The 11,434-nt window shown below is 54.5% G+C and overlaps 1 protein-coding gene across 1 annotated transcript; it reads left to right on the top strand.

Annotated features, from left to right (window-relative positions):
• On the top strand, positions 1-3,675 carry GLI2 (Zinc finger protein GLI2; the record flags this gene model as incomplete). The annotated part of the gene is made up of 7 exons (XM_032033659.1): positions 1-15; positions 694-770; positions 1,015-1,054; positions 1,124-1,737; positions 1,813-2,085; positions 2,208-3,519; positions 3,571-3,675. The coding sequence occupies 7 exons, from the start codon at positions 1-3 to the stop codon at positions 3,673-3,675; spliced, it is 2,436 nt and encodes an 811-aa protein (XP_031887420.1).
• Between the last annotated feature and the right edge of the window lie 7,759 nt (positions 3,676-11,434).

Raw genomic sequence — 11,434 nt, 5'->3', positions numbered from 1 at the left:
ATGCTGGTTTATTTGGTAAGAAAGGCAGACACGACAATTCCCATCTGAGCTAACTGGATTGGGAAGATGTGGAGTCGGAAGTGCCCATCTTGCGCTCGGTCTAGCATCAATACCGCTGACTCAGCTTCCGAAAGTAGATTAGCTTGGCTTAATTTCGCCGTTTTTCCCCAACCGTCACCGAGAATATTTCTGACCTTCTGCCAAGAAGCAGGCAACCAACAAGGCAACCGGGCCTGTCTGCCTAACGTCGACTTCTCACAATCGTCCGCCCTACTTTGGATGCTGCGCCCCTCGTGCCTGGTGGTTACTCGTCCTCATCCCTCCTCACCCGTTGCCTTTTCCCGCCTGCTGAATGACTTGAATCTCTTTCCTTCCCTCGTCCATGTCGCCTCGTTGATTTCATCGCTCTTCTTCCATTTCGCCCGTTGTCTTTCAGCGATTATCGTCGCGCGACTGCATCATTGTTTTCTCGTCTGGCAATCCTTGTCTACAACCTGGAGAGCCTAAGTCGCCGCGTGCTCTTCCGGCCCCGAACGACCCACCACCGACCGGCGTCCAAACGCTATCAAGGTCCCTTATTCACCACGGTCCATCGGCCTCCGTTTCGCCTGACCTACTCGTTCGCAAACTCTGTCGATCCTGGTTGCGCCGACTTGAAGATTCCCGCATTTACTTGGACTGCTGCCTGTTGAGACGACCGACGTCCGATTCCGAGTCAACTACCCGTCAACTAGAGCGACGCATCGGGTATTCCCTGCCAACATTTGCAAGTTGGTCTACCTTTCTGTTTTCCCCCTGGGCACCTAGCAAATGTGCCTTGTAGAGGGTTCGGACCAGTGTCCCATCCATAGGCTCTACTTTTCATCGAAGGAAATGGTAACTGTCTCTTCCGTGGATCTCGCATAGTTTGTATCCACAGTCTCGATGCCGCGGTCCAGCAGGTCATCGGAGCTGCGATGGCCCCACTAACATGGAGCATATCAACAATTGACTAACACAAAGTCTCATCACTAGAAGAAACATAGCCATGTATCACCGGCAACAAGCAGGCTCGGTAGGCAACTCTAAGCCTTACTTCTTATATGCATCAATCCTCAGGCGCGATGCTGACTTTTTGGAATAGTCGCTGCCAACCCCTGATAACGCCAGTCGATCTCCATCGGATTCTATCGACCTCTCTCCCATCGAGGCCATGGCCAGGCCAATGGAAATGGATCAGTTCAACAAACCCAGGCTGTCTTCGGACCCCATGGCTGCAAGCCGTGGCCTGAACACTCCTCCCGTGCCGTATGGCTTGATGAACTTCTATGCCGGTGATGATTCGCCATGGGTTGGATTCAATATGCCGGCGTCCGCATCTGCTCAACCTAGTCACCACATGAACCCCGTGGATGTTAGTAGGAATGCCCCCGCGTTTGCTAGTTGGAGAAGCAACGGACAGCCATCAGAGTGCGGCACCATCCCCCAGGCCTACCTGCCCTCCGACTCTGGCTATGAAAGTAGAGCGAAACACAGCATCGTCGATGACAGGTCCGTCTACGAGGAAAACACGGAAACCCAAAGCCTCGCCGGACATATGATGGAATTCAACCCTTTCCCACTCTCAACGTCCACGTTTCGCGACGCTCACGTCCAAGCGTGGCCACCAGCACCGCCAGCACCAGTACAGACCGGCCCTACGGACAAGTTGATATGCCCAGATTGTCAAGCTCTTTGTAAGACAAAGTCCGAGCTGAAGTGAGTTGCGATCCAGTTCTGGTCGTCGCCGTCGTTGTCGATGTTTGTCCTTTCATATACTGACACTCGGGACAGCAAACACAACCAACGACATCGCAAGGCATTCAAGTGTGAGGTTCCTGGCTGCACTCGTAAGGAAGGTTTCGGTACTCCGAACGATCTCGATAGACACAAGAGCAGTGTGCACCCGGAGCTTGATTCGGGTCCTCGTTGGCGCTGCAACATCAGTGCTCAATGCCAAGCAAAAGACAAGTTATGGCCTAGAGCTGACAATTTCCGACAACATCTGAAGCGTGTTCACAATCAGCCTGTCTCAGCAGACGATGATCTCAATCAATATCTCTGGCAGTAAGTTCCCGTTCGCCTCCATCCCTTGACTCACGTGCGTTGCCGTACGCATCCAATCAACGAGTCTTCTTCACAATCACGGAAATCTGTGGTCGAGATAAATAGGCTGATCACGTTAGCAGCCCATCCCAAAAGCCCCAAGAAACGTCGCGCACTGTGCAAGAAGATCTTGAAGGCGTAGGATCGGAGCTGTTCAACTTCGGCAGTGATTCTCAGGGATGGGAAATTTCCTCTCCGGAGCAGCCGATGGAAATGGATGATCTTCTCGTCGACCCATCCTTGACGAACATTGACGAGACCAGCAACATTCCGCTTGTTCAGAACCATCATGCTTTTGTCCAGCCGACGCAGATTTCTAGGCCACCATCAACAATCAAGCCCCTCCTTCCTGGCGGACGTACGCGTGATGGTCAGGCCCACATTACTGTGGATTTTCCCAAGAGCCTTGACGCTTGCTCTGATGATCTGAAGGAGTCCCCCATGGATTCCGTCAATGCCATGGATTGCGATCTTGCCCCTAAAGCTCCTGAATCGGAGTCTGAAATCGAAAGGGCCAGCTCACAGAAACCAGCTGCAGGGGCCTGGTCATCTGCAGGCGAGGTTCTCAACGAACAAGACGCCCTCAGAATCCTGGAAAAGCTCCCCAAGGAGGTTATTGCAAAGTTCTTGAAGGGCCAGTCCGATCAGAAGCCGTCACATGAGCCAATAACCAGCATCGAAGCCCATCGTTGCACTAAATTGGGCTGCAGCAAGACCTTCAATCGCAGATGTGAGTTGAAGAAGCACATGAAACGTCACGATAAGCCTTACGGATGCACCTTTTCTGGCTGCTCGAAGAGATTTGGCAGCAAAAACGATTGGAAGCGCCACGAAAACAGCCAACACTTCCAGCTTGAGGTCTGGAAGTGCAGTGAGAAGCGCACCGACGACGACAACACGCAGACAGAGACTACTTGCGGGAAGGTTTGCCACCGTCGCGAGACCTTCCGCAGCCACTTGCAAAAGGAGCACAAGATGGACGATGCCTCACAAGTTGACAAGGCCCTCGAAGATTGCCGCGTCGGTAGAAACTGCGAGTCTCGCTTCTGGTGCGGCTTCTGTGTAAAGATTATCGAGATCACCAAGAAGGGTGCGAATGCTTGGACTGAGCGTTTCAACCACATTGATAACCACTACGCCGGCCGCGACAACGTGGCCAAGAAGGACATCTCTGAGTGGAAGAATGTCGACCCAGAGCTGCACGAGATAGACTTCGCGGGCTCAGTGGACGATTCGAGTGACGCCGAGTCGTGCGATGAAGCCACTGCTTCACATAAGCCCTCTGGACTCGTCATGAAAAGCACCATGACAAGGAAGAGAGGTGCAGATGACGACAACGACGAACGGGAGCCAAAACGCTTGAAGGACGCCCGTATCACACAGAGGTGGAACTGCGTACGTGCTCTCCCAATGTACCTGCCGCAAACCATGCTGACCATTGAATAGTGCAATTGCTCTCACGATTTTGACATTAAGACAACCCCTGCATGCATGGAATGCTCACACCAACGGTGCACCCGCTGTGAGGAACAACAAGTTCTCGTGCGGTAGGATGCTGGCATGTTGGACGGATTGTCTCTTCTCAGAGCAGTTGTCACTTCTACGATATCCTCTTTCTTTCCATCTTTCTCTTTATGATCAACGACTATAGGATTCTGCTATAACAAGGCTACGCCTCGGACGGAGTTACGGGGAACGTCAAGAAGACGCAGGGAAGGAATGCCAAGGACGGCATCGACGGGAGCTCGAGGACACAAACAAACAAAACATACAGATATGATATCCCCTTTTGGACAGAATCACATTGCGCAAGGAGCATCCCTCGTTGCCTTTAGAAAGCACCGACAAGACTCTGGCTGGCAGTGCCCGCCAACGTTACATGAACCTCTGCAGCATTTCGTATTGTGAAGATGATTAATACAACACGATCCTACCTCAGAAGATGTAGTCACAAACAATATATGCAAGCGAGACAACCAAGCTGTCAGAAAATCGTCCGACCGCAGGATGCCGCGGAGCCAGGTTACGGTCACCGCAACCACGCAGGCCCTGCCGCCCCCCATCCGACTTCCCACGTGCCCTTGCCCCTTCGTCTCCCACATTGAAGGAAGATCAGGAAGCGCAAGCAGAGCCCCTGGGTGCCCTGACATCCCATCGCACATATGTCGACGGGAGGCGCGGGTACGATTTCCAGGAAAGAAGCACCGAGGGAGGGTCCGGAGCACGACGACCCAACCAACCGCGAGCCGCGCCACCTTCCCATCCCATCTCATCCCCAAAAAGTCTTTGACGGTAGTGTCCCAAGACCTGGGGTTCTGGATTTCGTTTCTTCTTTGGCTTGGGAGGGGGGCGTTTCCTTGGTTCACGGACCGGTGCCTAGAACGTCCTTGGCCCTGGGTGCCAGCCATGGTTTTGGAGTCGCGGAGACGCTCTCTCTCTCTTTCTCTCGCACCCACACCCACTTACACACACCCACCCACTCACACACAAAGTGGTTATAACACAACCATCTATTATTCCTTCCCAGCCCCTGGGTTGTCATTTTGGGGGCCGGGTCAAGGTCAAGCCAGGCGGAAAGACATAGTCACTAATTGGCTGGATGTCCGAAAGTCGAACCACCTCTCTCTTGTGGCATGGCATGAGGTGGCCGACGCCGTACTACTACATTTGGGGGCCGGAGAAACAGAGGGGTGGTAAGGAGGCAGGGCTGGCAGGGCTGGCAGGGAAGAGATGCGACTGGTAGGCAGGGCAGGGCAGGCAAGCCGTCAGCAGTGCGCATGCAAACATGCTTCAGATCAAAAGGCGCATTCGATAACGATGAGGCTATGCAGTTTTTTTTGTTCCTCAGCCACCCCACCCCTCCCGGCGGTGGTTTCCCAGCAGCAGCCAGGGTGTTGCGGATGTCGGTGATGATGTCCATCGGGGAGGTGAGGGGGAGCCAGGGACCGGGGAAGAGGAGGAGGGAGAGCCAGAGAGCGGTTATCAGGCATCAATGGATTTGCTGCAGGCCCTGGTGGTGCGGCTGAAGAGGATGTCCTCATCACGTTTGACGGCAGTTGAAGATTGGTGGTAGCCGGTGTGATGGTATCATGTTGGAGGTGGACTCGCAATTTCCGGTTCAACTCCCGTGTTGGTACGGAGAGTTGGTCGTCGGGGCCTAGAGGATGTTGTCAACCATTCATGGTTCGACAACAACGATGCTGCGGCCGCCGATGCGGGCGGGACCTGACATGTAAGCTTGAATGCTGGGACAGAGCCTGGGGTTTCGGTCTCTCGGCAAGGGGAAGCGAGTGTCAAGTTGAGGGCCAGAATCGACCACCGGGACAAAATGTAGGTGCCTTGATGACACTTTGAAGAGGGATCAATTGGCGTCAGCCTGTTGATCTCGTCGGCGGGTCTCAGGAGAGACCACTTTTTCAAGACCGGCCATATCGCGGGCGTGAGAGCCAAGCCATGAATACCATCGATCTGTTATTGAACGAGTTGGGTGGTTAAGCCAAAGGTGCGCTAGGATCTCAATCCTAATCTCTAAGGCGCGAAAACATCCTTACACCGTGTGTACTCATCATTTGTCATCCGTTGTCGTTGGTTCGCAAAAGACCAGCTTCGTGTAATGTGTTATGTACGGAGTAGTTGCGGAGTAGCCCTGCCACTGGCTGCCAGTATGTTGGGCCCTGGTGTGATGAATGCAACGCGCTTCTGCTGGGTCCGTTGATGGAGCGTGAAGGCCCAACTAAGGCTTGCATATGTATCGGCCACTCCGTGCGGCACGTATGTTCCAGGCCAGAAGGATTGTTGAAAAGAAGACAACTTTGGAGGAAGATGGGTTCTAGTACCGTTACCGAGATGCTGGAATCCAACACGGGCGTGTTTTCTCTTCCTGGCAACTCTCCTGTGTTTCAACCACGAAGCGAGGCCATTTGGTGGCCCGGACAACACCACACCCCGCCTTACTGGGCGGTAGCTGGCCGGAAATCCAAGATCTGTGTCTTCCAGTGATCTGCCGACCTTTTGAGGGCAGGGCTAACGGGCCAGAAGGATTGGTCTCAGAGCAAGACACGCAGGTATCCAGCGACACAGTCCACACAGGAGACTTTGACGCCATTGGCGACAACCAAGTCGGGGTGTTGGGTCGTGCCCGCGCATTTGTGCGTTGAATGTTGGAATTACCGCGCACTCCGCGCGAGTTTGCGCGCACCAGTCTCGACCAGGTTCGCGCACTTTGCACCATGGGTAAAGACACACACACCCCAGACCATGCGACGACGACGCGTTTGATCTTGATATGAGACATATGCCCATGATGATCGGTTGAAGACATTTGCAAACATGCCCAGCGAGCATGCTTGGCTTTCCAGACTCCACAAGATCCTGACATCTATCGCCCTTGCAGCCGATGATCCATGGGTAGTGGGTGGGCTGGCTTCCGCCCGCATCGTGGTTGCGCCTACGCTGCGCGGTCCTTTGACAACCTGGTAATATGGTCCTGGTTCGAAGGATGGATCAGGTGCCCAGGGCTCAGACGGAGGCAACGCTTGGGTGAGGGGGGTGCTGCAGAGGTCAAAATAGCCGCCTGTCTTGCCAGGACTGCCGCACCTCTTTTGATCTTTGCGTTCAGCTATGCCTCGACCGGCCAATGGCAGTGAGATTGACTGGCCCAGCTCCAGAGGTTGGGGTCCAAAACCAGGGGCCTTTTATCGCAGCAGAGATGAAGCTGCTAGAGAAAGAAAGGTAAGTCAGTCCAGCATTGGACGCCGAGATCGCGTGGGTGACCAGCAATCCGGCAGGCAAGCCTACTTCGTGTTAGTCCCGTCTGCCCACCCAATTGTGGATGAAGCGCAGGCGAGCCCCTTGGCTGCTTGACGCGGGAAAGATGTGGCGGCGATTTGGAAAGTAGCGAAAATGTTCTTCAGAAGTACCTGCCGGGGAAGTAGGTAGCATGGTCGCATCGGTTCGCCAGATGAAAATGATAAGTCAGGTGGGAGAGCAGGCCTAGGTCTGCACGTGGCAATTAGTATGGAGTCCATATCAATATCAATCGCTGGTTCTTGCTCCGCGCGCAAATGTGCGGGCGGTCGACTTGGGGCGCTCAGAATGGCTTCGGCTCCAAGTGCAACGTCAACGGTGCAACAGGATATTATCGGTGATAACGTCTGCTCTGCAAGTCTCCACGACGAAGCATGCGCAGGTCTTCTCGCGAGACCGACAGTAGACAAGGGTACCGTATCCCCGGAGCTGCAAGTGGTAGGGTTGATTTGCTGACTTGTCTGCCTGATCCCATGGGTCGACGGTTCCTCTGATGGTCGCCGGCCCCCTCTATTCGCACAGGATTCAGCCACTAAACAGGGGCGGAAGCAGTACCCAGCCAACGAGGACCCAGTAAGTCGGAAGGAGGATTTAGGGCATGATAGGTCGTAAAAACGGATGGATCAATGGCCTGTCTTGGCCTGTCTGTAGGTAGTGATATTCGTACGTACGAATTCGTACTTCGTACCTTGCTCTTCGGGACTGACGGGCTTATTGTGGTGCTAAGCGTTTATAGCTTCTGAATAAGGCACGGGTTGCAGGAGTGGAAATGGGGACACACGCCATTAATGCAGTGAAAGAATGAAGACGCTGCGCGCTGCAAGAGGAGTGACGAAGCGGCGGTGGAGGTAACAATTTGGGAGCTTGGTGCCGCAGAACGGGACCCCGACTCCCCGTTGCGGTCGAGGCCGTTGATGCCACCCAGGCCCTAACCGTGTCGAGAGATTCGACACGACGACTTTTGCATGTTGACGCGCCCGTTGAGGCATTGATAGGCATGGAAAAGAGGCCCGTCATCTCCATTACGGAGGTATCCGTCGTTTAAGGAGACCATTTGGGCGATTGAGACCTCATTTGGTACTGTTGAGGGTTCGTCGGGGTGCTGTCGGGGTTTTGAACCGCAGCTTCTCCTGTTCCTCGCTCGCAGAGTCCGTGTCCGCGTGGGCACCAGTGGGTTCCGTTCATCTTCAATCCGTCCGGAACGGGGAGCAGCGAATACAGCGTCTGGTATGGATGCTGGACGGTTGGCGCGTGGCCTAGCAGGGGAACAAGAGGTTGAGGTCGCACAAGGGCGACAGGGGCTGGCTGTTGGACATGGCCCAAGAGGCCGAATCGATTGCCTCAATGGGCGTCGTAGCCAGGGCCCGAACCGGGACTGCACGGGGCGCTAGACGGGACGGACCTCAGATGGTGGAGGAGGTTTAATGAATGTCCTTTGAACAATGACAGGCTACAGCTCAGCGCCTCGGCGCATCGTGAAGGTCCAATGGGTCGGGTTGGCGGTGATGGCTGTCTCGTATGTACTTTGGAAAAGAATTCGTCAGATGGATGGGATGGCCTGGACAGCAGAGTACCGTACCCGAGCGATATGCAAGATGGGGGCGGGCGGCGACCGGCAGGGAAGAGAAGTGAAGTTGAAGACTTAGCTTGGTTGAGTTGACTGCCCAGTGGCTTAGGTTAATGACGAGTGGCGTGGCTAGGAAGGCGAATTCTGCCCATTGAAGACGGGATGAACGGGAGGGTTGATTGTTTCGGGGGGAGGACCCGTTCCGCACGTAAGGTAAGGCAGGTACTACCTCCCATTACCTATTCGTACCTAGGGCACATTCTCCGGACTCTACCTACCTACCTGGACCTTACCTACCTACCCACCTACCTACTACCTACACCACACCTACCGCAGGTAAGTACGACAATGGAAGACACTGCGCGGAACAGTGATCGAGGGGTTGGTATCTCTACTTCCACTCCGAGTCTAACGAGTTCAATGGATTGACACTCATCTTTCCCTCTTCACTTTTGACGGCGTGTGAAATGTATGCCGGGTACATTTGCAGGTGAAATTTGAAAATCGAAATTGAGGTGCGACTTGCGATGCGCGGTCTTTTCGTCAACTCCACGAATACAACGGTAACCACCCATCCACGGCACTACCACTACACTAGGGGGCCGATGGGCATGGCATCACTTTCCATTCACTTTCGCTGCGAAGCAGAATGCGAACCAGAACCAGAACCAGCGACCTCCTCCACTCTTGGACGAGTGGAGGAGAGAGGTCCCCGATACGACGCAGCACGCTAGGGCTTGCTAGGTGTCCGTAGTGAGCTAAAGTAGCTGCCTTGCCATGTCCGCCTTGCGGGGAGCCAATCTATCTCTACCCTCACCCTCCTTTTCTCGCCTGTCAATGTCAACCATCGCTGCCATGCCATGCCATGTCATGCAGCGCTCTCTTTCGCACTCTCTTTTTCTCTCGCTCTCTCGCTCTCTCTGTGTCGTCTCGACCGCCTGCCCCTCCGACACATTTGTCACTCTCCCTTTTCCCACTCAGAGCCCCCCCCCCCCGTCGGCGATCTTTGCTTGCTTTTGCTCAGCTCCTAACTAGAACCCTGCATCTTTCTGCTGTTCCATTTCCTCGACGGCCGCCGCAATGGGTTACCACCTACTAATGTATACTACCTTACGCAGTAGAGTTTGACTCCCGTCGTCGGTATTGAAATCATACCAGGGTTCCCTTACTTACAAAACACGTTGCGGCGCGGAACAAGTGGACGCTTCGACCAGTCTCCCATGCCAATCTCTCCCGAGACCTGGTATTCTTTATTTCTTTCTCCGTTCCTTGCTCCTCGCCATCTCTCCCCTCTAGTACGATGACCCTTCTGCCATTGGCTGCAGACACGACATCCCTCCGGCCCGTATCGACACTCCACGGCCCATCATCATCCCAGGACCTGGGTCTTGGTCCAGCCATGGAGTCTGGAAACTGGATGCTGTACGGATACACCTTCTCTAGACTGCCCCAGTCCGCGGCTTCTCGCGCTGCAGGCTCACGCATCTTAAAGCCAACGACAAGAAATCCCTGCTGAAATGGATCAAATACCTCTATCTGGGGCGGAACGCACCGTGGCCAATACTACTTATCAACCCAAATTACCAATACCCTCACCACCGCACCTGACCGACACTTCCGACGGCCGACAGGATCATGACGAAAAAGACGCCTTGCTTGAGTGGAACCGGCTTGATCGAGTTGAGATGGGCTGAGTTGGCATTCTTCTGCTGCAGACGAGACCTTCTGCCCATGACGCCAGACGTCTTGATTCGCCAGCCGTAAGGCAACTGAAAAAAGGCAACCGACGTACCGTCCTTCTGCCTGGATCTGGAGACAAGGGCATTCATACAGCATGCCTTACCTACTCAGGACGACTCAACAGAAACACCTCCAGTACCTGCCCTTCCTTCGTGGAGACAGAGACAGGCATCCCAAGGCGCAGCGGCCAGCCCTGGCGTCTCTCTACCCACCCTCCACATCCATCACCACCATTATTCGTTGCCATGATGGTTCGCGCCCCCCAGGGGACCCCCCCGTGCCCTGCACCAACCGGCCGCGATGCCATCCTGTATAATTTTATGTACATACATACACATGCAAGCCAACAGAGGCTTGGGCTTGCTATCTCGTCCGCAGCCTGTGGTGTGCTTAGGTTGCCAGCACGCGCTGCGGAGGGCGGATGTTGCATATGCACACCCCTGAGCCCCAGGCAAGAAGTAGGGTAGGGTAGGTGGCAGGGAAGATGGTGTTGATGATGATGGGCCGCTCAACCGCAAATCCTTGCCGTCCTTTCACTGGCCCTCACCTCTCTCTAACTCGCTCTTCCCTTCCGTCACCCAACTCCTACGGAGTAGGAGTACATACACTTGCGGCTCTGCTTGAGTACGTATCCCTCCTTCCCCGGCCAGTCTCGGGGTTCTCTGGTCTCCCCAATCTCTCTCTTCGGCCTCTGGCTAGGGAATGCCTGGCTGGGTGCCCTGGCAGACTATTGTGTATCCACCATGCAGTATGTGAAGTGCACCTTGCCGACTTATAATACCCTCTGCTCCGCCACTGGACGCCGGAGGTAGGTCCCCTTGATGCCATCATCGAGTCTTGTGCTGTTCGTGCCAAGTGTGAAGCGGGTTTCTTGTGTGCTCTCGCATTCTGTCAAGCACTTTCGTTCATATAATCGTTCCCTCCCGTCATCATCAAAGTCTTAGGTTGGACTTGTCCTCCCTATCCTCACTCCACCAGCCCTATAGCCTTGTCAAGGACGGGTTCATTCCATCATCAGGCTGAAGACCTCCTCGGACTGCACCGACACTAACACGCCTCCTGCCTCCTCTGGACAAAACACATCTTTCAACATTGCACCACCCCAAGGCCATATAAGACCATCAGTTGCCTCGCCACTGGCCCACTTCCAGAACCGTTTTCTTGGATTATACTACAGACCCCGCACAATCCTCCGCC

This window comes from Colletotrichum fructicola, assembly GCF_000319635.2.
Source record: "Colletotrichum fructicola Nara gc5 chromosome Unknown KSG_Nara_v1_contig03, whole genome shotgun sequence".
Classification (NCBI taxonomy): Eukaryota; Fungi; Ascomycota; class Sordariomycetes; order Glomerellales; family Glomerellaceae; genus Colletotrichum; species Colletotrichum fructicola.
Note: the sequence above shows the minus strand (reverse complement) of the source record. Positions and strands in the feature narration are given on the sequence as shown.